Source organism: Talpa occidentalis, unplaced genomic scaffold, assembly GCF_014898055.3.
Source record: "Talpa occidentalis isolate TD23 unplaced genomic scaffold, MPIMG_talOcc4v2.1 talOcc4.7, whole genome shotgun sequence".
In the NCBI taxonomy this organism is placed as follows: domain Eukaryota; kingdom Metazoa; phylum Chordata; class Mammalia; order Eulipotyphla; family Talpidae; genus Talpa; species Talpa occidentalis.
Genome location: NW_023605083.1, coordinates 90,542,483 through 90,569,812, shown reverse-complemented (window position 1 = coordinate 90,569,812; position 27,330 = coordinate 90,542,483). Strand labels below are relative to the sequence as shown.

General features: G+C 43.4%; 2 protein-coding genes across 3 annotated transcripts in view; one reads left to right on the top strand and one right to left on the bottom strand.

Annotated features, from left to right (window-relative positions):
- Nucleotides 1-8,669, top strand: part of ZFP3 (ZFP3 zinc finger protein) — a 49,423-nt gene extending 40,754 nt beyond the window's left edge. Inside the window, exon 4 of one of the 2 annotated variants that reach the window (XR_008549449.1) lies at nucleotides 8,451-8,669. The gene's annotated coding sequence lies outside the window, so the exon portion shown is untranslated. Of the gene's footprint in view, nucleotides 1-3,670; nucleotides 3,687-8,450 lie in introns of those variants that run through there. The other variant, XR_008549452.1, reaches the window with a different exon arrangement.
- SCIMP (SLP adaptor and CSK interacting membrane protein) lies at nucleotides 847-20,504 on the bottom strand. The gene is made up of 5 exons (XM_037493228.2): nucleotides 20,445-20,504; nucleotides 8,467-8,746; nucleotides 6,476-6,539; nucleotides 3,902-3,975; nucleotides 847-1,796 (listed from the first exon to the last, which is right to left on the bottom strand). The coding sequence occupies exons 2-5, from the start codon at nucleotides 8,609-8,611 to the stop codon at nucleotides 1,585-1,587; spliced, it is 495 nt and encodes a 164-aa protein (XP_037349125.2). The 5' UTR covers nucleotides 8,612-8,746; nucleotides 20,445-20,504; the 3' UTR covers nucleotides 847-1,584.
- Nucleotides 20,505-27,330: the final 6,826 nt, after the last annotated feature.

The window sequence follows — 27,330 nt, the reverse complement described above, 5'->3', positions numbered from 1 at the left end:
TTGGCGTCTTGTTAGCTGCAGTACATAGCCCTGGAGTTTCTGCCTCTCAGACACTCAGGGACAGTGATCTGGAAGGAAAGACCTTGACTCTATTTGCATAAAACTCTATGTAAGGCAGTCATAAAAATTGAGAGGGTGTTAAATCCCCTGAAGTCTCATCCTGAGTCAGCCATTTAATGACCACTTTCTTTTCTGTTCCCCATGATTTTTTAAAAAAGATTTATTTAAGTATGCACACAAGAACTGGGGTACAGGCCAGAGGTGTAGGGGGTAAGAGGATTCACCGGAGACAGAGTGGGGAATAGAACAGGCAGATCGGCTGAAATACACTGCTGAGGGAAGCAGTGGGCAAGTCAGGAGAGGTCTGCTGTGCCATGTGGGTAGCTCCCTGACCAGGCACTAAACTCGTGCTACAGTGGCTGTGGATAGCTTCATAGGTTTCATAGGTTGCATCTTTTTTTTTTTTTTATAGAGGCATGCTTTATTTGTTTTTATTTATTTGTTTATTTATACAAGCACTGGGTACAGTCAGAAACGCGGGAGGGTGAGAGAATTCACCAGAGCCAGAGCGGGGAGCAGAGCAGGCAGAAGAACCAAAGTACACTGCTGAGGGGAGCAGCGGGCAGCAGGAGAGGTCTGCGCGCCATGTGGGACCCTCCTCCGGTGGCCGGGGAGCAGCCGGGGATCGAACCGGCGCCTCGGGCGCGGGCAGTTTCGCAACCCAGCGCTCAACCGCTGCGCCACCGGGGAGGCCCTTCATAGGTTGCATCTTAACCCGTTGCACCACCAGAGAGGCCCCCCCATGATTTTTCCTGAGGAAACCTACTTTTTCTGTAGCTCCTCCAATATATGTATTGCAAAAGGAAGCCTCTATGTGTAAATCAGAAGGTAACTTCTACCCTTTGTTGATTGTTACAGGGCAACCGGGAAGCATAGGAAAAAACCCCAGGGAGAACTTGAATCCCTGTGGTCAGTTTGGTCAAGATCATAGAGACACTGGAGTTTGGGGTGTGTACAAGCAGGGAGGGGTTCACAAGAACAAAAAGTATTCCCCACCCTTGAAGAACTTACAAGGCACGAAGAAGTAATGTTCCCATAAGACACTGGACTGTAACTGTGACTACCACCCACAGTGCCTCAATTAGGGTGGTGGACAAGATGGGTGTTGGCAAGATGGTATGCTCAGTGGCAGCCTTCCTGGATTTAGGAGCCTGGGAGGCCCTGTAATATCAAAATCCAAGATTTCAGATCACTTAGGAAGCATGGCTTCTAAGTACAGTCACTTAGAACCATACAAACTAGGGAAGGAGAGGGCAAGTGTGCTGAGAATTGAGTCATTTTCTCAGGTGGGAGCCATGGAGCCCAGTGGTCCTCCCTGTGTAAACTCCTTGATGGAATCTTAAGGCCCGACTCCCATCAGTCTTCGGGGCTGAGCACAAACATCTGTCCTCTGGCTGCTGTCATCTGATCGTTGAAGCTTCTTCAGCTAAAGTTCAGGAAGTACTTATCTTAACAGAACTTCATAACATTACCACTGGTTTTTGGGCTCCAGATACCTCTAGTAGTTCAATCCTTCTCTACTTTTTAAAATAAATTGTGTGACCCTTCTTCAGCTTTCCAAAAAGAAGAAACAGTTGTTTCAAAATGATGGCTTGCCATATTTGTAGAGATTTCAACATCATCATAGTCATCTTCAGGCTCAATATAACTTGGAATCGAAACTGTCTTCTTATGTCCAACTTTATTTACTGATGAGTATGTTGTTGTTGGTAACTGCCCCGGAGGTTCCTGTGGGGCTAGAATACACAAAAAGTGCCTTAGATGCAAAACTATTGTATATTTATATACATTTTACCAAGTAGGTAAATCAATGTGATTTTCATGGGTTTTGGTGATCTTTCAACTTCTTGATGGATCTGATTCTCATCATACAGAGGAAACTGAGGCATAGACATGACAGTCTCAGGATCACCCAAGTAAGTAAATGTTGGTTGGTCAGATATCTTCTCTGTCCCTTTGCCTAAGGTTGCACTTCAGTGGGAACCATGAAGCAGAAGCTTAGACCAGAAACTTTCCAGAGCCAGTAGCCAGATGAGTAGTGTCATGCCTATAGATCCTAATTCTCATAAGGAAGTGATACAAACCATATTTCCCTTTGGGCACAGCCCTCACAATGACTTATACCAGTTTCCAGAATTGTTGGTAATTTGTTCATGTTGTAATCTCTCCATTCAGAAGGAAGGGAACAGTGGTGTTTTCAAAAGGTGCAAGGATACATAGCAAAAGCACTAAGGTGTCTAGGGAAAGGATGATGAAGCAATTCAGATCCACCTTTGATGGGGCCTGAAACTGCCTTGACCACTGTCTCATCTGTTCCTAAGAGAGCCCCCAAATAACTACCATTTCATTTCTAGCAGAGTTCTGCAACTAGACAGAGCTGAGTTCGAGTTCATGCTCTGGTAGTCACTAGCTGTGTGACCATCAGTAAGTCACTTAATTTGTCTGTGCTTTAGTTTCCTCAACTGTTGAAAGGCAATAATAATGTATCTCCCTGATAGAGTTGTTGAGAGAATTAAATGAGATAACCACTGTGAAGTGCCTAGCATGGGGCTTGACACACAGGGCATGCTCAATAAATGTTAGCTAATAAGATTTATTCATTCAGTCAAACAATTTTATTAATTATCCATTAAGTTCCACACACTGGTTCTTATTGATGGGTAAACAGTGGTAAAAAAGACAAGAAAGGTGGGCCTCCCTGGTGGCATTGTGGGTTAAGCACCACACTGTGAAGCAATCCGCAGCCTCTGCAGCACGAGTTCGATCCCCGGCCGGCCAGGGAGAAACCCACATGGTGAAGCAGACCTCTCCTGTCTCGCCTGCTGCTCCCCTCAGCAGTGTATTTCAGTCAGTCTGCCTGTGTTCTGCTCTCCACTCTGTCTTTGGTGAATCCTCTCACTCCCCTGCATCTCTGGCCTGTACCCCAGCTCTTGTATGTATAAATAAAATAAATCTTAAAAAAAAAAAAGACAAGAAAGGTTATTATTTCCTGGAGGAGGTAGGTAATAAACAGGTGAACAGCAACTAAAGAAGACAATTTTGGATAATTGTAAGTTTCATAAAGAAACTTCGCAGGATTATTTTAGATAGGGAAATCAGGAATGGCCTCTCTGGGGTGGCGACATTTGAGCTGACAGCGGAAGGATGAGGTACAGGCAGCTATGCAAAGAACTTAAGGAAGAACATTTCCATCAAGGGAACCAAGCAGTTTTTCTGATAGGAAGAGGCTCAGTGACACCCTCAATTTCTTTCTACTCATGCTCCAAGCTGTCATTTGAGTATGAATTTACACATTGAATATTGGGAGCATTAGTATTTATTCTTCCCCATTTTAACTTGCTCATTTCTTTTGAACAAGATGTTGCCATCTGTGAATCCTAGTGTTATGGACAAAATATCTGGGCCCCCGTGAAATTAATGTGTTGAAGCCTTAATCCAGGGCCCCCAATGTGGCTGCATTTGAAGGTGGGGACCCTGTGGAAGTAATTAAGATTAAATAAGGTTGTAAGAGTGGGGGTCCAGTCCAATAGGATTAGTGTCTTTATGAGACTCCAGAGAACTCCTCTCTGTCTTCCCCACACTGAGCCCCTCTCCCCTGCACACTACACAGGCAGGGAGGCAAGGCCTTGTGGGGATTCTGCAAGCAAGGAAGAGTGCACATTGGCCAGCACCGTGATCTTGGACTTCTGGCCTACAAAACTGTGAGAAAATACATTTCTGTTGTTTAAGCCTCTTATCTATGGTATTTTTTTTTTTTATGGGGATCCCAAGATGACTAAGACACCTAGATAAATTTATTATCATACCCTGAATGAGACTGTTATCAGTAAAATATACTTACAGGCATCTTCTGGAGAGGGCAAATGCCTGGGTGGCAGAGGGGGTAATTGATCTGGCAGTTGACTAAGAACATTCCTGGAGAGAGAAAGAGAAGGGGTCAGTGTTGGTTTGCTAGAGTGTTCATAGCAACACTACTCATAATGGTCCCAAACTGGTCACTACCCAAATGCCCATCAGCAGTAGAAAGAATGCATTAATCTTGGTATACCCATGATGGTATACTCTGTTGCAATAAGAATGAACAATCTTCAACCATCCACAATGAATCCTAGACAAAATGTTGAGCAAAAGAAGCCAAATACCTGGCCTCCCCACTGGCGCAGCGGTTGAGCGCTGTGTTGCGAAGCTGCCCGCAGCCTCTGCAGCACTGGTTCAATCCCCGGCCACCAGGCTAGGGTCCCACATGGTGCGCAGACCTCTCCTGCTGCCCGCTGCTCCCCTCAGCAGTGTACTTCGGTCCTTCTGCCTGTTCTGCTCCCTGCTCTGGCTCTGGCGAATTCTCTCACCCTCCCGCGCTTCTGACTGTACCCAGTGCTTGTATAAATAAATAAATAAATCTTTTTTTTTTTTTTTTAAAAAGAAGCCAAATACCAAATAATAATAATACTGTATATTTATATATGCATGCACTTAAATACAGCATGAAAACAAGGAGAAAATCAATCTGTACAGTGGTTATCCTTAGGGTGCAGTGACTGGAGGGGAATGTAAGTTGCTGAGGGTGCTGGTAATTTTGTTTTTTGACCTGGATGTTGATTACTTGGGTCTGTTGAATTTGTGGAAATCCATTGAGTTGTACTCTTACCCCATGCACTTTTCTGTTTTCATGTATAGGGCTGTAAGAAGTTCTAACAAAAAGATTGATTCCAAGGAAGTCTTTATCCCTAGATCCCCATTGTGTCCTCAATACTCTGATTTCCAAATTGATACTAGATTCTTTTGAGCCAAATTTTGACTTCCTATGTGTGGTTAAGTGTCCTTGAGGATGCATAAGCATACTGAGGTTGTTGGGTGAGTGCAGAAGGGGACATGTGGCAAGAGTTCCCCCACAAAGGCCTCTCTCTATGGCTCTTTGGTTCTTCCCAGGAAAGAGGAAAATCTATCTGATTTTGGGAAAAATCTAGCATCTCCCACTTGTTCCTCCACAGCCAGCCTCACTACAGCAAGATATATAACTGCTTGGGTCTTTACCTTTTAGAGACAGCAGGCTGCCCTGCAGCAGAGACTTAAGGTTCTCTGGGACAAGCCTCTGAACTCTACAGGATTTGCTTGGTCAAGTATCGGGAAATGCACAGGCATTTCCAGAAGAGTCACTTTCTGCAATGCAGTTTTATTCTCAATACAGGCGTCATTTTGGATCCCTAACTGCATGACAGGTTTGTCTTATTCCTCAAGGTAGTAAGAATCGGTGGGGAAGAGGTCTATTATTTGTTGGGTCCCTTGAGCCCCAACAGAAGTCATTTTAGAAAAGCATGAATTTTGTTTCAAATAGTGGATTCCGTCCTCCCTCCCCCACCCCAAAAGAAAAAAGAGCTGGTTCTTGACCAGCTCTAAGCTCTAAAATATCCTGCCAGATAAGTGTGTTTGCATACCTGGGGCCATGGGCCAGCTAGTGAGATTGATGGTGAATGCCTGCTTTTGTTTGTGTGGGGCCCTGGGCCATGCTGTTTCAGTTTGACCTCTGAAGGGACTGAATGCTCACTCCATGCCTATGTGATCGATCCCAATAAAACCCGTAGGAACAAGGCTGGGGGAGCTTTTCTGGTTGGGAGGCTTCACAGATGCTGTCACACATCCTTGCTGGAAGACTGATTCTGTTGGGATGGGACAACTGGAAGCATGAGCCTTTTTCCTTGCTGATTTTAATCTGTGTCCTTTCATTGTCATAACTGATAACAATGAATGACATCACTTTTATGTGTCCTTTGAGTCTTTCTAGTGAATCATTAAGCCTCAGAGGTCCTGACAACTGATTGCAATCTTAGAGCCCCAATGATATCATAAAATGCGAAAGTAAATTGAATGGCATAATTTTGTTCAGCACAATAGCTTTTAGAGGACTATCCTTGTAAGCCACCTGAAGAAAAGAAGGGTAACCAGGCCTGCACATGGTGCAGCAGACCTCTCCTGTCTTGCCTGCTGCTCCCCTCAGCAGTGTATTGCAGTCAGTCTGTTCTGTTCTGTTCTGTTCCCCCACTCTGTCTCTGGTGAATCTGCTCACCCCCCCACACCTCTGGCCTGTACCCCAGTTCTTGTATGCATAAATAAATAAAAATCTTTTTTTTTTAAAAAAAGGGTAACCTAACATTGAGTGTGGCCCAAAACACAGAGTCTGACCCTTATCAAAATAAATGAGATGAGAGAGGATTTGTAGAACAGCAAGCCAGATGGTGACCTGCACATCAAAGACCTGAGATCTCTCCCCTTAAATGGGGAGAGTTGGCAGATAGGGCATTTCAGTGGCTCCACAGAAAGTGGGTGTTTGAGTCATACTAATACAGTAACCTAGTTGCCAGAGTGGAAGTGAACAGGGTGTTCTCAAAATTAAAAAGCAGAAGGATTTCCTCCTACTTACTCATACATCATTTCTTCATCTCTTCGTTTTTGTTTCAAGTTCTTGACAATTTCCAATTTCTTCTCTAAGGCAAAAAAGAAAGCATATCATTTCAGGAAGAATTGGCAAATGTTGTGATTCTAGAGTTTAGAAGTCCTCAGAGAGCTGGTGGTTTCAGGATGTTTGGAAGAACCGCCAAGAGGAAACAGGCTTAGGGACATAGAGTTAGTCAGTGGTTAAAAGTTAATGCCAGAATGTAACGCAGGCTGTGTGAACACATAGCCTTGAGCTAATCCAGCAAGGGCAGGATCAAGTGGTCTGTGTTTATTTCTTGTTGCAGTGTACATAGTCACACTCAGAAATATTGACTGAATGAATAGCCAAAAGTGGGGGTGGGAGAAAATGAGGTAAAGAATAGAAAACAGTGTTGACATGCTAGACATATAAGTTGTTATTATTACCTGCTTGTTGATAAGAGTGGGTCAAGATAAAAGAGAATAGGTAAAGTTTTTGCTTTGTCACGTGTTCATATCTGAGAATGAAAACGTGTAAGAAGGTAAACGGATAGAGGATTATGTATATTATAGTATATTCTGGGGCCAGAATATACTTTTTGTATTAAAAAAAAATGACCAATTACCATCAAAGGGTAGGGAGAAAAGACTTTGAATGGGAAACCCAGTGGATCCAAGTTCTAGTCCCAACTGTGCCACCAACCCCTCAGCCAAGGCTTTGCCTCTCTCTGAGTCTTAATTTTCTTATCACTAAAGAGATTGAGAAGAATGACAAGAATGTGTTGCTTCTTGTGCAGCCCTCACCTTCCAGCATTGGGCAAAGTGTGATTCTGAGGCTCTGTCCAGATGCGAGGGGAAGACAGTGGCTTGATCCTGAGGGATACCTGCCCAGTGTGCCCTGGGAAAGGTGACTGTACCTCTCAGGGTATTTACCATTTGCAGTTGTACCCCAGGCTAAGGTCATTGCTTAAAGAATAAGATCTCCAGAAGAAAAGGGATAAGATCTCAAGAAAACACACTATTGAATCAAGGGGTTGGTGTGTTCTGGATATAAATAAGAAAGTGGAAGCCCGTTTGTAGATAATTGAATGTTAGTGTTAATCTCTGGAAAGTTGTTTGTTTATGCCTGACAATGTCAACAACCTCTGGCCAAAGGCAGATATGGTACCAGAAAATTCAGAGTGTGATCTTAGAGGAGGCAATCATGGTGGCAAAGTAATTAATTATGAGTTAAGTCTATTTTTTGCACCTGAAGGCAACTTTTTTTGAAAAACATTTTATTGACATATAATTGACATACAAAGTGTTGTATGTATTTAATGAATACAACTCAATGAGTTGGGAATTAAGGCAGTTTTTGACACATAACAGACTTGTGCTCTTTCAGGTGTGTGATAAGAACTGTGATCAGGGCCTCCCTGGTGGTGCAGGGGTTAAAGTCTCAGGGCTATCAAGCTATTGCCAGCCACTGTAGCATGAGTTTGATCCTTGGCCAGGGAGCAACCCACATGGTGCAGCAGACCTCTCCTGTCTCGACCACTGCTCACCTTAGCAGTGTACTTCAGTAGATCCGCCTGTTCTGCGCCCCACTCTGTGTCTGGTGAATCCTCTCACCCCCTGCACCTCTGGCCTATACCCCAGTTCTTTTATGCATAAATAAATAAAAAATAAATATTAAAAAAAAAGAACTATGATCAGCAGCCATAATGGAGAGAGAAAGTACTGTAACACAGGCTGCCTGGAAACAGCTACTGCATCCAAGCCTGGGGCTGGAAGAGTTCTTGGAAATTAGCTTACTTTTCCCCTATTCACTATGTAGATGGGGAAACTTAGGCATAGAAAGAGACACAAGTTAGAGACAGGGTTAGAACTCACACCAGAGCTCAAAGTTCAGGCCAAACATACATACCGATCTAACCTTCTTGACTTAAGGGAAGCCTAATGCACTCACAATCACCTCTCCCTCCCTTCTGCCTGCCCAGGTGAGATGGCCGTTACCTCGTCTAAGCAGCCACCTACAGATGCAGAACAGGAGAAGACCCAGGCCCACGGAGACAATGATGATGGTCACAGCTATGCTGACCCAAAAGTTCTTCCTCAACCATTGCATTTCAGTAAGATCCTGAGTAGAGTGTTGATTCATCTGCTTGGGAGCAGGCAGGCGTGACTGGCAGCTGGGTGACCTCAGGCAAGTCACTTAACCTTCTCTGAGCCTCAGTGTGGTCATCTGCAGTCATGGAGTGACACCATCTACCACTTCACAGGGGACCTGTGAGGACTAGAGATAAGATATATGCTGAGTAGTTGCTCTAGAAACGGTAGACACAATCGCTTCTCTTTCTTATATGGCCAACTGCATAGCAGGAGGGGGAAATGCCATTTAAACAACAACTGATCACTGTTTCTTCTTTTTAAAGATTTATTTATTTATGCATACAAGAGCTGGGGTGTAGGCCAGAGATGTAGGGGGTGAGAGGATTCACCAGAGATAGTGAGGAATAGAACAAGCAGATTGACCGAAGTACCTTGCTGAGGGGAGCAGCGGGCGAGTCAGGAGAGGTCTATTGTGTCATGTGGCTTGCTCCCTGGCCAGCCAGGGATCGAACTCGTGCTGCAGAGGCTGCGGATTGCTTCATAGTGTGGTGCTTAACCCCTTGTGCCACCAGGGAGGCCCTGATAACTGTTGTTTTTATATTAATTACATTATATTTTATATTGAGGTTAGAAAAATAACTTGATGGAACAAAAAAGAAAAGATAAATAACTTGATGGTTCTTTTTGAGTGAGGCAAGTTCAGAAGAGGTGGAGGTGAAGCTGCAAAGCAAACTGAGTTAAGTCTGCAGGAGAAAAATAATATGAATTTGGACACTGACAGCTGACGTCTGGGGAGGAAGAGAGTCTTGGAAGAGGAAAGCAGCGAGAGGGAGGTTAAGAGAGAGCAGTAAGAGATGTTCTTCCACAAAAAAGAAATGGCAATCATGTGACTTGAGAGTTATTAGCTTAGGCTCTGATGGCATTCAATCAGACAATATCTAAGTATATCAAACCAACACATTGTAGGGCCTCCCTGGTGGCCTAGGGATTAACACTTAGCACTATCACTACTGTGGCCACAGTAGTGGGTTTGATCCCTGGCCAGGGAGCTGACCCACTTATGGTGCAGCAGACCTCTCCTGTCTCACTGTCTGCTCCCCTCAGTAGTGTATTTTATTTTATTAAAGATTTGTTTATTTATGCATACAAGAGCTGGGGTACAGGCCAGAGGTGTGGGGGGGGGAGGGGCAAGAGGATTCACCAGAGACAGGGAACAGAACAAGCAGATTGACTGAAATACACTGCTGAAGGGAGCAGTGGACGAGACAGGAGAGGTCTGCTGCCCCATGTGGGCTAGCAGCCTGGCTGGGGATAGAACTCATGCTGCAGTCGCTGCAGATAACTTCATAGTGCTATGACTCAACCCCTTGTGCCACCTGGGAGGCCCCTCAGAAGTGTATTTTTATTTATTTATTTATTTATTTATTTATTTATTTATTTATTTATTTTTTGTAACACACCGCTGAGGGGAGCAGAAGAAAAGACAGGAGAGGTCCACTGAGCCATGTGGGTTGCTCCCTGGCCGGCAAGGGATCGAACTGGCGTTGCAGAGGCTGTGGATTGCCCCACAGTGCAGTGCTTAACCCCCTGCGCCACCAGGGAGGCCCCTAAAGATTTATTTATTTATACATACAAGATCTTGTCATGCAAACAGGAAATTTATTTATTTATGCATACCAGAGGCATGGGGGAGTGAGAGGATTCACCAGAGACAGACTGGGGAACAGAACAGGCAGATCTACTGAAATACACTGCTGAGGGGAGCAGCAGGAGAGTCAGGAGAGGTCTCCTGCACCATGTGGGTATCTCCCTGACTGGGGATCGAACTCGTGCTGCAGTGGCTGCAGATAGCTTCTTTGGTTGCGTCTTAACCCCTTGCACCACTAGGGGGCCCAGTAGTGTATTTTAGATCTTCAACAACAACAACACATTGTAACCTTAAATGTACACAATGTTATATATCAACCACATCTCAGTGAAGTTGGGGGAATAAAAAGAACAAGAAAGCAGAAAGTCTGACTATTGTTAGACTGTGCATCTGTAGGAGAGTTGTATCTATTCTAATATTCAGCCTCGGGGTGTTGCCTGTATAATGCTGTGTTGTAATCTTCCATTGCCATTACATCTTCAATAAAATTGTACAACAAATGCTTGTATGAACAGAGCCTGGAGATAAATGACAGGTGTGCAGTCGTTTTCCAAACTGGGGGTGACATATGGGGAAGTAGTGGGAATGGCAGTTGCCACACTCCAAGTGAGGGGGTTGGGGAGCAGGCTGAGGGATGGATTCATAGGAGTAGTCTCCAGGATTTCAGGGAGACTTTGGGGTGGGGACAGCTCCCCTCATCCAGGGAATGGGCACTTTATCAGTTCATTGGAATATTAAAATCCTAATTATTTGAGGATCAATGTCTTGTGCCATCTTTTAGCCAATGGAAACTCACTCCGGTAGCGCCATTTCAGATTCATGCATTTGAATCTGATGATGTCAACAGGAACAGAAGCAAAATTAGGCTGCAGCTAAAGTCATTATTACTACAAAAATCTCCTAGCTTGGTTTACTATTTTAAAATGTGTTTGTATTACTGGCATAGAGTCTTCACTTACTAAGTTGTGTTATAGTTCAGATTTTCAGTAAAAGCTGCTTCTTTTATGATGTGGCTTGATCAAATATGAAACTATTTGGCATTATTAAGTTTTATATGCCATAAAGTTATATATTCTGCAGCTTTTTTTTTTTTTTTTGCATAATATGTTTTTGTCATTTGTCCATCTTGGTAGATATGCTGGAGGTTTACTCTTAAGAGGGCTAAGTGTCAGCTCCCTGGCTCCCAACCTCCTCCCCAGGCCTGCACATGGCCTGCCTTTTCAGGATGCACAAAGCTGCAAAGGAAGAACAGAGGGTGTAGGGAAAACACAGGAGACTGGAAACTTGCTCCTAGTAGGGTCCTATGAAATTTGGTTTTCCAGGGTCCAGTGAGGCCAAAGAGCACTGGACTTAAGATACAACATAACAGAAGGTGGACTCTGTTCAACAAACCTAAGTTAGGGTCTCACCTCCTTAGCCCTGGGGAGCCAGATAGATTGAAAGATGGGTGGATAGGCAGACAGGTAGATAGGTAGACATACAGATTTTTCCCCCCTTCATTTTCTCATTCCTTTTTCTCTTAGTCAAGTATGTCGCTTCTAGTTCTTTGTTTAATTTTCCTTTCATGTCTTCTCTTTCTTTTTTATTTTACTCTTGAAGGATTTCTCTGAAAAAGCAACATAAATACACTGTTTTTCAGCCATAGGAATACATACCATGACACAAGAGTTAAAAGCTGTTGTATCATAAACACATACTGGGTGAAAGGATGGAAGTGTGAAGACAAGGGACTGCTTTTCACTATAAAACCAAATTACGCAGGGCACAGCTTTCTGGCTGCCTGTGACCTGTACCATGCCAGGACTTCTCTTTACTGACCTCCCTCAGTGCAGGCAGCTCTCCTCAAGGCCGCCTGCCTGCAACCATGCAGGCCTCTCTTAGTAAAACCTTTCCCTTTCCCTAATAAACCTGCTCTTTAAATATAAAATAAATAAATAAATAAATAAAACCAAATTACAGGCCTCCCTGGTAGCGCAAGGGGTTAGGCACCGCACTATAAAGCAATCCGCAGCCTCTGCAGCACGAGTTCGTTCCCCGGCTGACCAAGGAGCTACCCACATGGCACAGCAGATCTGTCCTGTTTTGCCTGCTGCTCCCCTCAGCAGTGTATTTCATTCAGTCTGACTGTTCTGTTCCCCACTCTGTCTCTGGTGACTCCTCTCACCCCCGACATCTCTGGCCTATACCCCAGCTCTTGTATGCATAAATAAATAAATCTTTAAAAAATAAACCAAATTATTTGATTTTTGAACTATTTCAAATTTGTGTTTACTTTGGTAAACTTGAAAAAGGGTCAATCAACCCTAACCTACAGCTATTGTAGCCATAGTGTAACATGTAGTAAGATGTGTGTGTGGGGGGGGGGGTCATGCTCTCAGGCCCTCCTCGTAGTTGCATGAAAAACCATTGCTCAGATTTCAAGGTCAAAGAAATTTCATTTTTGTCAGAATCCTGGAGAAAGAGGAAGTCGAATGGGGTCAGAAATCGAAACTTTGGGTCACTTTTCAGAAGTACATGCAGTGATAAGTATTTTGCAGTTCTGTTCTTATAGATTGAACAGATTTGATTTGCTATCAGATGTGTTGAGTGAGTTTACTGCACCAAGCAATCTGCAAGTGTTTTCCCAACTCTCCTCTCATTTCATCCTCACTAGCACCACCCTGTTCCAGACAGGGAGCCCAGATGGAGGTGAAATGACCTGCCCAAGGTCACCCAGGGCAGAAGCAGGCTGGGATGCTTTCTCTCTGCTTCATAGAGCCTTCCTCTGCTGCTGTTGGTCATGCTGCCCACAATCAAGGAAAAGTCAAAGGGGGTTCAGGATATCTTACATGAAAGTGAGCACTGCTGTGGGGTGATCTAGGATACAAAGGGCCCAAGGATTGCCCAGAGTGAATGAACAGGACCCACAGTTAAGAATAAAATCCCAACTTCCCCATAATCTAAGCCTAAGGTAACAGCACCCTTCCCCATGAGCTGCTGAGAGATGTCTTTTCAACAGAACAAAGAAGAGCTTGTCTTTGGGGGAAAGTGCAGCTGAGAGAGGAGGACATTAAGAGAATCACATCCCTTCCCAGTTGGACAGTCACTGGGTCACTAGGCTAGTTTAGTAGCCAGATGCCACTAGGGAAGAGGAACTATAAGGAGAGATGACAGGGGTGGAGGGTACAGGCAGTGGGGAGCATGAATATCTGCATGGTCAAGTTCAGGCCCCAAAAAGGTATGGAAGGAATCACACCAGGGCACCAGGTAGATAAGACTGTGGGGTGCAGGCCTGCCCAGAGCTACTGAAGCATGGGCAGAGAGGTATACATATGAGACGGTGGTGGTAGTCAGCCCAAAGACACAGCCTAGTCTCTAAGGGGCTACAGGGGACCTCTTAAGATCTAAGGGTTGAGTTCCTCATCTGTGGACTGAGTAGAAGGCCTGCCCTAGTTTGTGGTGATAAACTAGCTCAGCGAGAATGGCCCGTAAGGGCAGACTTTCTGTGGAAAACTCTCTTTCTCTTTACTCGCCTGTCCAGTAACAGGGAACTAAGTGCAGGAAAGGGTGTGGAGGGAGCTGAGATTTCCTTCCACCCATCTTTCTACTCCCCCTCACTGTGGCAAAAGGGAAGCTTTGTGTCAAAGACAAGATCAAAGTTTTAATAATGAACTTGACTACAATTTAAAACTGAATTGAGTCTGATTAATAATCAAAATACCTTCAATGTTTTGGAATTGGACTGAGATCATCAGAGGAGGTCACTCCCCAAGGGAACAAGGCAGGAGCCTGGGCAGCAGCAGCTGCTGGAAACAAACCAAAAAAGGCAAAAAAATCTGTTTTTAAGAGTGAGGACATAGGAGGGTTCTCAAGTCAGATCCCAGACTCAGGGATAAAACAGAACCCTGTGAGCCAGGTTCTACATAATAAGAACCTCAATATGAAAATGTACTTTAGAATAGTAGTAGGGGGTCTGAGGTCCAGGATAGACCAGAAAGAACAAGATCCAATGCAGGACCAGAACTGGTCCACCCAGAACCAGAGGTCAGCAGGTCTCAGGACATGAGTTGGGGTATGGGGTAGGCTGAGTCCACAAATGCAGGTTCAGGCTGCAGGACCTAACCTCAGTTTCTGTCACCTGGAGGAGCATTTGGTGGACACTGTAATTGGAAGAAGGAGGAGCAAAAGGAGTTATGGGAACACCTTTTAATTATTAGTTTTTGGTTCCTTGGGTGTATCAGGAATATCAGAAGTTCCCAGCTCTGCCTGAAAGTTTGCTTTAAACTTCCTGGGAGAACTTTAAAGACTGCTGTTCTTTGCTCTACATATATCAGTGCTTTTCGGTTAAATGATCTGGGGGGTGGGGGCAGCCATGGAGTAGATTGTTTGTTTTAATAAAGTTCTCCAGGTGATTCTAGCATGAGGCTAAAGTTGAGAATCAGTGACATATTTTATCACCTCATTATAGCTTTCCAAGGGAGGAGGTGCTATTATTACTCCCATTTAATAGATAAAGAAACAGAAACAGGGAGATTAAGAAATTGCTAAAGGCAATATAGCTAATAGTCAACTGACCCAAGATTGCAACTCAGCACAGTCTGATGTCAAGTTCAAGCTCTTTCTCCTCTGTCAGATCAACACCAAGCTGCTAAATGTTTCTTTTCATAACAGAACTGAAAGCAGAACCGTTGTTTAAGAACTTCCAATATTGGCAACACCTCAGACTTGTTCTACATAATAAGAACCTCAGTATGAAAATGCACGTTAGAACAGTAACATGCATTTCTTGCTAACTCACTCCAAGTCCTCAGTGCTATAAGGCATCTCACTGAGTCCTCACAATGGCTCTTAGAGCAGGTCATAATTACTATCTCATTTTTCAGACAAGAAAACAGAAGCTTAGAAGAACCCAATAATTTGTTCAAGATCACAGAGGTATTAAATGGGAAAATCAGAAGCCAAATGCAGGTCTTTATGATTTGAGGGCCCCTAACTTATGAGCACCAGACCAAGGCTTCTCAAATGTCAGTTTGAATTGCCTGGGAATCACATTAAAATGCAGGTACCAGGATCCCTGTGTCCCTGATCCACACCCATTTCTGAACTGTAGGTCTGATGAAGGACTTGCAGATCAGCATTTTAAATTTATTTATGTATACAAGAACTGGGGTGTAAGCCAGGGTGCAGGGCGTGAGAGAATTCACCAGAATAGGGAGCAGAACGGGCAGATCTACTGAAATACACTGCTAAGGAGAGCAGTGGGCAAGACAGGAGAGGTTTGGAGAGATCTGCATGACCATGTGGATTAGCTTCCTGGCCAGGGATCGAACTCATGCCACAGTGGCTGGTGATAGTTTGATAGCTCTGAGACTCAACCCTGAACCATCCTGATCCCAGATCAGGATTTTTTAAAAAAGATTTATTTTATTTATTTATGCATACAAGAGCTGGGGTGTAGGCCAGAGGTGCCGGGGGGGGGGGGGCGGGGATGGGAGGATTCACCAGAGACAGAGCAGGGAGCAGACAAAGCAGATCCACTGAAATATACTGCTGAGGGGAGCAGCGGCCTAGATAGGAGAGGTCTGCTGCACCATGTGGGTAGCTCCCTGGCCAGGATCAAACTCATGTTGCAGTGGCTGCTGATAGCTTCATAGTGCTGAGACTTAACTCCTTTCGCCACCAGGGAGGCCCCAGATCAGCTTTTAACAAGCTTTCCAGGTGGTTCTCAGGTCTGGGGGGTGGTGGTGGGGTCTAGTGGGCAGAGCTGGGGCAGGGAGTTTGATGCTTATCCCCAACATGGGCAGCAATAGCAGCTGATAGGAGATACGGACTCCTTGAACCACTAAAACAGACTCCTTGAACCCAAATACCTTTCTTGTCAACTTGTCACAGTGCCTAGAATTCCATCAACTCTCTTTTCTCCAGAATAAAGTTCCATGCTCCGTCCTCACCCATCTTCCCCTCCATATAAACTCATTAACCTGGGTGTACCAAACACTGAGGAGGAGAGACTGAGTTTTATTTGGGTGTGAGTGACTTCACTGGATTCTCAGGCTTCTGTCCCTGGGGTGTTGGCAGGAAGAGAGACATTCTAGAATCTTATCCTAAGTCCTTGGAGGATATTTATAACTGAACACAGTATCTCAATGAAGGGCCAGAAAGACCCTGTTGTCAAGGCATTGCCTCCTTGCTTATCATCTCCTCCCTTCGTCACAATTGCTTCCCTGCTCAGTTCACAGCGCCTGTACTCACTCTCCCTTTTTCTCCCCAGCCACCCTGCCCTCCAGACAGACCCATTTACTCTTAGGCCTCCACGATGAGAATGGCTTAAAGAGGCTCCATGGTCAGTGTGATTAAAGTCCAGAATGCAAGGGAAGCTTGGATTTTAAGAAGGAAGGAAGTTGAGGTTGAGGAAAGGGTGATTGTTCAAAACCCGAGAGACTTCACCCTATTTATAAACTGTGAAGTTGCCAAGAGAGCAGATAAGAATGAAACACAAAGAAGAGCGAGCAGGAGCAAGATCTGAAGAAAAGCAGAGGAGATGCCTTTATGATCTCAGAGCGAAGAATGAGTTTGTAAAAGGGAACAAAGGTCAGGAGAGGAGAATGATGTTGGATGGTAAGAGACTAAGGCATGGGGGCAGGAAGTTGAGAACTCACACTCCAGCACTCCCATTCTCTCCAAAGTAGGCAATAAAGTCAATGGGTGGGGTGCTGGGTGGGGTGGGTGAAAGACAGATCCCCCCACAATTTGTTATGATCGGTGTGTGTGATGCCTTTCCCCTGCAGCTCAGCCCAGGTAGTTTTAGGGTGATTTGATTTATAGGTCTCTTGATTTATATTTGTTCATTGTCTGTCTCACTAGCCTATGAACTCCATGAAAACAAGGGCTTTGCCTTTATTTTTACCACTGTTTCCAATGCCCAGGCCAACACATTAGCACTCCGTAGGTATCTGTGAGTTGGTGAATGAATGGCTGGTATCCCAGCCTCTTTTCCTGCCACTGTCTGCCTTCCCCTGTAACAATGCAGGGTAGTGGGCATTTGGACCCAGAGTCTGACACTCAGGAGCTGTGCATTCTAATTCCAGTCACCTCAGCTGGACATGCGAGTTCGGATGTGCTACCTGTCTTCAATCTGCCATTGCTGCTGGTTTCCAATAGCTGGCTGGGAGGGGAAGCAGAGGCTGGGCAAGTGTGGGGGTGGGGGGGTATTCTGGCCCCGCTTTTGGTTCTCCCCATTTCTCATAGCCTAAGACATTTTTATCAGTGAGCCTGTTGCAATTCTGAATGCCGTGAGGGTGGGATAGTAGCTAAAAGCACCACACCAGTCTCAACTCTCACTTCCCCAAAAGGCATTTCCAGGGAGTCTGAAAGAAATCATAATTATGTATACTAGAAACTCGGAGACAGTATTTTTTTCAGCGTTTCCTTTTTTTTAACCAAGATCCTTAGTAAAACAGACAGTTTATAATGGGATAACTACGCATTTATTCACATATCTTATCACAAATTTCACAAAATATCTTTATTGCAAAATATCTTTGATAAACTGAGATTTTCTAACCTATTCTATCCCATTTCCATGAAAAAATAAAAGGACTGGGTGTAAGTCCCTAAATTTAGTTCACAACCCACTAATGGTCATGTCCTACCTATTTAAAATGGGTTTTTCTCATGAAAATAAATGACATCAAATAGACATGTGTCCCAAAAGTTATGGGTAGAATGCATGTGTGTATGTAGTGGGGGTGGGAGGTCAGGGTTTCAAGAAGTTGGACTTGGAAGAGGACTCGAGAAGTGTTTGTGGGAAGACACAGACTTGCAAACAGCTCAGTGGGAAGGTGGGGAGACCTGAACTCAAATCCAGCTCTTTCCTGGCTGCTAGGAGGGTTTCATGACCTTGATCACAAATCCATTTACCCAAGGCCTGTCCAGGCACAGCCACTGACCACGTGAGGCTAGCCTCTTGGGAATTGCTGTCTGGTTAGTTGGGGCTGGATGAGCTGTAACTATAAAATGCACTCTAGATTCCAAAACTCTGGTATGAAAGAAGAACATGAAAGATCTCACTTATAAATGTTTGTATGGTTGCACGTTGGGATGATACTACTGTGGACATATCAGGCTGGGTAAATATGATATTAAAGTTAATTTCAGAATAGTTCCCCCTTTTAAAATTTTTTCTCCCATTTGAAATCCACCCTTCACCCCCAGCCCCGCCTTGCTTACGTTCACATTCTTAGGATCTAGGCATGCTAATCTACTGGTGTGAAAATTGTGTTAAAACAGAATGGAATTCAACAGAAGAGTGGGTAAATAGGCTGATATATCCATACCCATGAAATGCTACCCAGAAATTAGAATGAAATTCCTGATACACACAATAGCATAGATAGATCCTGTCAACATGGATTTTAAGGAAGGAAGCCAGGTACCAGAGGGTACAACCTGGTGAGTCTCTTCACATGAAGGTCAAGAACAAACTAAACTACTTACTCTCTGGTGGTACAGATCAGAACAGTGGGAGGAAAGGGTCTAATTGGAGAGGGGTCTGAGAGAACGTTCTGGGTGATGGGGATTTCTACATCTTGTTTTGGGTGGTGGTTTAAAGAATACAGAAAACGACTAAAAGCATTAAGCTGTACATTGCAGACCTATGTATTTTACTGATGTTGATTATGCCTCATTTAAGGTTTATAACAAAAAAAGCTGCCCTTAAAGTACTGAGCTGTCTGGGCAGGGAATGAAATTTGCTGGTAGGAACTGTGGACTATTGAATTCCTCTGGGTAATGGGGTGGAGGAGAGAATTTGGAGCTCGGCGGGGAGAAAAAGCTGAGAAGGAATGGGAGGAGGAAGTGAGGAAGGTGGGCGAAGGAACTGGTTGAAAGTGCTCAGAAATGTAGTTGCCAGCAACATTTTAAGGACCAGGCTACATTCCCTTCAATCTGCAGTTGTTTGCGTTGCTGCATTAAAGCTGTCTCCTCTGGTCCTCTGCTCAGACTTCAGTAAAGTCTACTGCATCTGCCAATGCTTTCGTGAGCAGTTTTGTTTTGGGGGTGTGTGTAGCCAAGAGACTGAGTTTCACCCCTGGGTCAGAGAAGTGTGGAACAGAGGCTCACGCTCAGGGACCTGGAGCTAGTGCTAATCATAGGAAAGAGGTGTCCTCCTGGGGAATCCACCGAAGTCTCAGGGAGGGCTTGACTTTAGCAGGGGGTGGAATCAGCGATTGAGCTGCCCTCAATCCAGATCTCAAGGGTCTGGGATACTATAGATAACATTTAGGCTATACATGAGTAGTTCTTGGGGAACCTCTTGTTCCCAGACTGTCACTGCCCATGTTCAGTGAGGCCATGTTCCCACCTGACCTCCTCGACAATGGCCAATGTCAGCGCCAGAAATGGCTGTATGTATAGTTGATGGAAGCTTAGCATCCAAGCCTGCATGGGGATAAGCAGGATGGTCTAGCTGAAGGGAGTCCAGCCTCTCTTTTCCCTTCTCTATCCTTTCATTTCTGTGAAAGGCTGAATATAAATCCTATGGAATGAAGGATAGGGTGAAGTGAACATATCCTTTTAGGGTTGTGCAAAGCCAGGCTCATTCTATATGCTTCCTTCAGTGTGGCAGCTCTCAGATTAATCTTGTTTGATTTATTTCATGACAGGACTCGACTCTGTTAATACATTTTAAAATGGCTGTAGTTTTTGATTCCATAAAAGCATTTCTAGAAATCAAGCCCAGGAAGTAAAACCTAAATACACAGATATGTTTACCTCCGTAGTGAGAAACAAAGAGCCTAGCAGTCGCTGGTTGTAGGTTTTTTCTTTCAAGGGCACCAAGATGTATCCCAAAGTTTGCATATTCAATGCCTTGACCCCCACTTCCGCCTCCAGCACAGACCCAGTAAGGTCCTCTCAACTGTCAGTTACCAAAACTCACCATCATAATTCAGAGAGTAATAAAACCCCCTTTACAGCACACACATCTCACTCCCAGTCATTATGTCATTTCAACCTGAGGAGGCTTCTATTGCCCCAACCTATATAGGAGGAATCTGAGGCCCTGAGAGGTGAAGGGATCCTGAGGCCACCCAGCCAGTGACTGGCAGGGCAGATTCTCCAACCAAGACCCTAGACTACAGTCCCCTAGCCCAGGCCCAGCTGATCACTCCCAGGAACACATGCCCAGATGCCCACACTGACAGATGCCTGCCATGGAGAAGCAGGAAAGTGACCCTGGGAAAGCCAAGGGGCTTACCTGGGTCAACAGGATTTCCAGCGGTGAGTGGTTGAAGGAAGAGCAGTGCCCCAAGTGCTGTGGCTCAGTCACAACTGGAGAGAGGCGTCCCGCCTACCTCAGAGCAGTGTGCTCCAGCCTGACCTCACTTCCCCTTTCTGCTCAGCCCACAGAGAGAGAGGTCCAGGCCCCACCAGCAGGCAACCAGTCCCTGTCCAGGGAGCTGACACCTGAGGCTTCCCTGAAGTCAGAATCTTCTCACTCCTTGTGTCCCTGAAAGACCCACCAGGCCACCATCCCAATGTGGAGGAGGATCTGGAAGGGGTCAGGCCCTATGGTAGAGACTTGAAAGTTGCGGAATCAGAGATGTCCCCACAGATGAGCTGCCCTGGCACATTAGAGCTCCAGAAGAGGGGAGTCTGACACTCACCCAGAGATAGCCAGTAAGAAATCAGCTCATGAGTGACATACCATCCCACAATAGAGCAGCTCTTGCAAACTGTGGAACTCTGGGAACTGCTGACCCAGTTTCTGCCTGGGAAACTGAAGAAGAGTCCCCATTGAGAAAGGTACTTGAAAGGCTGCATCAAGAAATGGGTCCAGGGCTTCCCTGGTGGCCCTGCGGGTTGATCGCCATGCTGTGAAACTGTCCACAGCCTCTGCAGCACGGGTTCGATTCCCAGCCGGCCAGAGAGATACCCACATGGTGCAGCAGATCTCTCCTGCCTCGCCCACTGCTCCCCTCAGCAGTGTCTTTGTCTGTCCGCGTGTTCTGCTCCCCGCTTTGTCTCTGGTGAATTCTTTCACCCTCCCATGTCTCTGACCTGTACCCCAGTTCTTGTATAAATAAATAAAAATCTTAAAAAAAAAAAGAAATGGGTCCAGCTGACTATTATTTTGACTGAGTTGGCTTTCTTCTCCCAACTCATGACTGAGTCTTTTAAAACGGAACTGGAAGTGGGGAAAACGAGTCGACCATTTTGTTAATTGACACTTCTGACTGCAATGAGCAGTCATGTTGGAAAAAATAGCCAAACTGTTGTGCTTTGGATCTGCTCCAATTAAACAAATTATTATTATTCTCAGTAATAATGATAATACCCTGAGATGTCTGATAAATGTTTAGCAACCGACTCTCCAGAAACAGAAAGCTTTGTAGTGTCTGCTAATTTCTATGATGTAGATATTCCCACCATGGCCTATTTGAAGCTACGAACAGGATGTCACTGGAGTTGGAACTGGGAGCACATGTGCACAAATGGCCATGCACCACAGAATCAAGAAACCTCATTATTGATCACCTACTGGGAACCGGGACCCGAACCCAGTGCTTTCTCTCCTTAGCTCACCGCGTCTTAATTTCCCTGAAGGGTTATCTCCATTTTTACAAGTGAGAAAATAAAAACTCAGGTAGATTACATCATGAATCAACTCTGCACAGCCAGAAACAGGTCTTTGAACCCAGGTCTGTCCATTTACAAAAGCTGTGCTCTTTCTTTTGGTGCTGATTCAGTTTATCCGCTCCCAAACTTCCTGAAAGCATGATTGAAATGCTTTTTTTAAAAAAAATTTAATGTAGGGCCTCCCCCGTGGCGCAGCGGTTGAGCGCTGGGTTGTGAAGCTGCCCGCAGCCTCTGCAGTGCCGGTTCGATCCCCAGCCACCAGGCGAGGGCCCCACATGGCTGTCAGACCTCTCCTGCCGCCCACTGCTCCCCTCAGCAGTGTACTTCATCACTCTGCCTGTTCTACTCTCTGCTCTGGCTCTGGTGAATTCTCTCGCCCTCCCGCGCCTCTGACTGTACCCAGTGCTTGTATAATAAATAAATAAATCTTTTAAAAAAATTGAATGTAATACCATCGTTTTACATCCCTGTCAACATATATATATATATATATATATATATATATATATTTAAATCCTTTTAATATTTTGACAGTATAGGTTTTCTCCCTTCAGGTGTGGTCACCGTTGCTCTCCACCACCAAGCACCCACAGTCCTCTACCGTAGTTCTTTGTACTATACCTCTCCTCCTCCTTCAGGTGTCTGATCAGCTTTCAAGGGTAGGTTTTATTTTTTTTTTTTTTTATTTTTTTTTTTAAAATATTAAATTTTATTTTTATATTCCCCCATACAATTCAACGCCCCATTCTGACCCCAATCCTTCCCCTCCCGCCCCCCCACCCCCCAAAAAGTGTCTCTGGTTCATAGTTTTTTGTTGATTTTTGATTTTCACTTTCTTATATTCATTTTCCTGGTCCCCTTATTTAAGTTTTCTAGATTCCTGCTATGAGTGAGACCATCGGTATTTTCTTTTTCTTTTGGCTTATTTCGCTGAGCATGATCCCTTCCAGCGCCATCCATGTTGCTGCAAATTGCATGTGTTTATCTTTTTTGAATGCTGAGTAATATTCCATGGTATATATGTACCACATCTTCTTGATCCAGTCATCTATTTTTGGGCATTTGGGTTGTTTCCAAAGCTTAGCTATTGTAAACAGTGCTGCTATAAACATAGGAGTGCAGGTGCTCTTTGGAATTGATGTTTCTGTGTCCTTTGGGTAAATACCTAGGAGTGGAATTGCTGGATCATATGGAAGCTCTATGTTTAGTAGGTCCAGAAATCTCCACACAGCTCTCCATAGTGGTTGGACCAGTTTGCACTCCCACCAACAGTGCACAAGAGTTCCTTTTTCTCCACATCCTCGCCAACATTTGTTGTTGCTAGTTTTTTTAATATGTGCCATTCTCACTGGTGTGAGATGGTATCTCATGGTAGTTTTGATTTGCATTTCCCTGATTACAAGTGATGTTGAACATTTTTTCATATGTCTGTTGGCCATTTGCATTTCCTCTTCAGAGAAGTTTCTTTTTAGCTCTTCTGCCCATTTTTTGACTGGATTTTTTCTTTGTTGTTGCTGAGTCTCATCAGCTCTTTGCAGATTTTGTGATCAGTCCTTATCATTAGTGTTGGGTGCAAAAATTTCTCCCAGTTGGTGGGGTTTCTCTTTGTTTTTGTTATTGTCTCTTTTGCTGTGCAGAAGCTCTTTAATTTGATGTAGTCCCAGCTGTTTATCTTTGTCTTCACTATCACTGCTTTGGGTGATGTGTCTGTAAAGATGTCTTTGATGTGCAAATCCCGTAGTGTTTCGCCTATATTTCCTTCTATGTATTTTATGGTTTCAGGTCTTATGTCTAGTTCTTTAATCCATTTTGAGTTGATTTTTGTGTATGGTGTGAGGTAGTGGTCAAGCTTCATTCTTTTGCATGTAGCGACCCAGTTTTCCCAGCACCATTTATTGAACAAACTTTCTTTGCTCCAATGCATAGTCTTTGCTCCTTTGTCAAAGATTAGTTGACCATAAATCTGTGGGTTTATTTCTGGATTTTCTATTCGATTCCATTGGTCTGTATGTCTGTTCTTGTTCCAATACCATGCAGTTTTGATGATTATGGCTTTGTAGTATAGTTTGAAGTCTGGGAGTGTGATGCCTCCATTTCCGTCTTTTTTTTTCAGTAGAGCTTTGGCTATTCGGGGTTTTTGGTGATTCCATATGAATTTCATCAATAATTGTTCTATTTCTTTGAAGAATGCCATTGAGATTTTGATTGGAATAGCATTGAATCTGTATATTGCTTTTGGAAGGATGGCCATTTTAATAATGTTTATTCTTCCAATCCATGAGCAGGGGATGTCTTTCCATTTCTTTGTGTCTTCTTCTATTTCTTTTAACAGTGTTTTATAGTTTTCTTTGTATAGGTCCTTTACCTCTTTTGTTAGATTTATTCCCAAATATTTGATTTTTTTTGTTTCGATAATAAAAGGGGTGGTTTTTTTGATTTCTTCTTCTTCAGATTTATTGTTTGTGTATAGGAAGGCTACTGACTTTTGCGTGTTGATTTTGTATCCTGCCACTTTACTGAATTGATTGATGAGTTGAATTAGTTTTTCTGTGGAGATTTTGGGGTTCTCTATGTATATTATCATATCATCTGCAAATAGTGATAGTTTGACTTCTTCTTTTCCTATTTGGATTCCTTGGATGTCTTTCTCTTGTCTTATTGCTCTGGCTAGGACTTCCAGTATTATATTGAAAAGCAGTGGTGAGAGTGGACATCCTTGTCTTGTTCCAGATCTTAATGGAATTGCTTTCAGCTTTTCACCATTGAGAATGATACTGGCTGTTGGCTTGTCATAGATGGCCTTTATGATGTTGAGGTATGTTCCTTGTATCCCAAGAATTTCAAGGGCTTTTATCATGAATGGGTGTTGCACTTTGTCGAAAGCTTTCTCAGCATCTATTGATATTATCATATGGTTTTTATATTTCTTTTTGTTGATGTGTTGGATAACGTTGATTGATTTTCGGATGTTAAACCATCCTTGTGCCCCTGGAATGAATCCAACTTGGTCGTGGTGAATTATCTTATGGATACATTGTTGGATTCTGATAGCTAAAATTTTATTGAGGATTTTTGCATCAGTGTTCATTAGGGAGATTGGCCTATAGTTTTCCTTTTTGTGTTGTCCTTATTCGGTTTTGGTATTAGTGTAATATTGGCTTCATAGAACGTGTTTGGTATTGTCCCTTCCTTCTCAATTTTTTGGAAGAGTTTGTGAAGGATAGGCACTAATTCGTCTCTGAATGTTTGGTAGAATTCATTTGTAAATCCATCAGGTCCTGGGCTTTTGTTTTTGGGAGGTTTTTAATTACCATTTCAATTTCGCTGCTTGTAATTGGTCTGTTTAGGTGTTCTATTTCTTCTTTATCTAGCTTTGGGTGATTGTAGAGTTGTAGGAATTTGTCCATCTCCTCTAGATTGTTGAACTTGTTTCCATATAACTGTTCATAGTAGTTACTGATTATTCTTTTGATTTCTGCTGTGTCCGTTGTGATTTCTCCTCTTTCATTTATGATTCTGTGTATTTGTGCTTTCTCCCTTTTTTCCTTTGTGAGCCTGGCTAGGGGTTTGTCTATTTTATTTATTTTTTTCAAAGAACCAGCTCTTGGTTTCATTGATCTTTTGGATTGTTTTTTTAGTTTCAATTTCATTTATTTCTGCTTTGGTTTTTATTATTTCTTTTCTTCTACTGGTTCTGGGGTTTTTTTGTTGTTCTTTTTCTAGATCTTTGAGCTTCGAGATTAGGTTGTTTCTTTGAGTTCTTTCTTGTTTTTGATGTGAGCTTCTATTGCTATTATTTTCCTCTTATTACTGCTTTTGCTGCATCCCATACATTTAGGATATTGGTGTCCTCCTTGTCATTCAATTCAAAGAATTTTTTAATTTCTTCTTTGATCTCCTCGTTAGTCCAGTGGTCTTCCAGTAGTGTGGCTTTTAATCTCCATGAGGTAGGATAGTTCCTTGCCTTCTTTTTATGATTTATTTCTAGTTTGATGCCTTCGTGGTCAGAAAAGATGGTTGGTATGATTTCAATCTTGGTGTATCTGTTGATGTTTGTCTTGTGCCCCAGTATGTGATCGATCCTGGAGAATGATCCGTGTGCGCTTGAGAAAAATGTGTACTCCGTTTTTTTTGGGTTTAGTGTTCTATAGATGTCTGTTAAGCCCAAATGCTCTAGGTCCTTATTTAGAGCTTTAGTTTCTTTACTTATTTTTTGTCTTGTTGATCTATCCATTGTTGATAGTGGTGTGTTGAAGTCTCCCACTACATATGTGTTTTCTTTGATGTCTGTTTTCAGAGAGGACAACAGTTGTCTGATATATTTGGTGCTCTTTCGTTTGGTGAGTATATGTTAATGAGTGTTATTTCTTCTTGAAGTATTGTCCCCTTAATCATAATGTAGTGACCATTGGGGTCTCTTTTTATTTTTTGAGTTTGAAGTCTGTTTTATCTGATATAAGTATAGCTGTTCCTGCTTTCTTTTTTGGCCCATTTGCTTGTAGGATTGTTTTCCATCCTTTGACTTTGAGCCTATTTTTATCTTTTGTAGCTAAATGTGTTTCCTGGAGACAGCAAAAGGTTGGGTTTTGTTTCTTAATCCAGGCTGCAACTCTGTGTCTTTTTATTGAAGAGTTTAGTCCATTTACATTTAGAGTTAATATTGATATGTTAGCATCTGTATTTGCCATTATGTTTGTCTTTCTTTGATTTATTTATTTATTCTTTTAATAACTTTTTTTTTTTTTTGGTCTTCTTTCGTTGTTATTCGTCCTCTGAGGTTCTGGCTTTAGGATTCCTTGTAGTATTTTTTGGAGGGGGTTTAGTCGCAATGAAATTCCGGAGTTTCTCTTTGTCTGGGAAGGTCCATATTCTTTCTTCATGGAGGAAAGAGAGCTTTGCGGGATAGAGTATTCTTGGTTGGCATCTGTTTTCTTGGAGTCTGTTGACTATGTCCCTCCACTCTCTCCTTGCCCGTAGTGTTTCTTCAGAGAAGTCTGATGTCAGCCTGATTGGTTTTCCTTGAATGTTATCTGTTTCTTCCCTCTTGTCAGCTTCATTATTTTTTCCTTGTCCTGGATTCTTGGGAGCTTTACTATTATGTGTCTTGCTGTGTTTTTCTTTCGTCGTGGAAGTTTGGTGTTCTTCTTGCTTCTTGTATATCAATTTTCAGCTCCTTCTTCTCATTTGGGAAGTTCTCTTCAATTATATCCATGAATATTTTCTCTGTTCCTACATCTCTCTCCTCTCCTTCTGGAATCCTATAACTCTTATATTTCCTTTCCTCATGGAGTCAGATAGTCCCGAAGTCTTTCTTCATTCTTTTTCCTTCGTACTTCTCTTTCCTTTCTGTTTTGGTTCTTTTTATTTCTGTGTCTTCAAGATTACTTATTCGTTCTTCCATTTCATCTATTCTGCTTTCATTGCTTTTCCAGAGTTCTTTAGTTCTCCATTAATTCTTTGATCCCTGCATTCTCTTACTTCCCTCTTTAGGACTCAATTTCCTT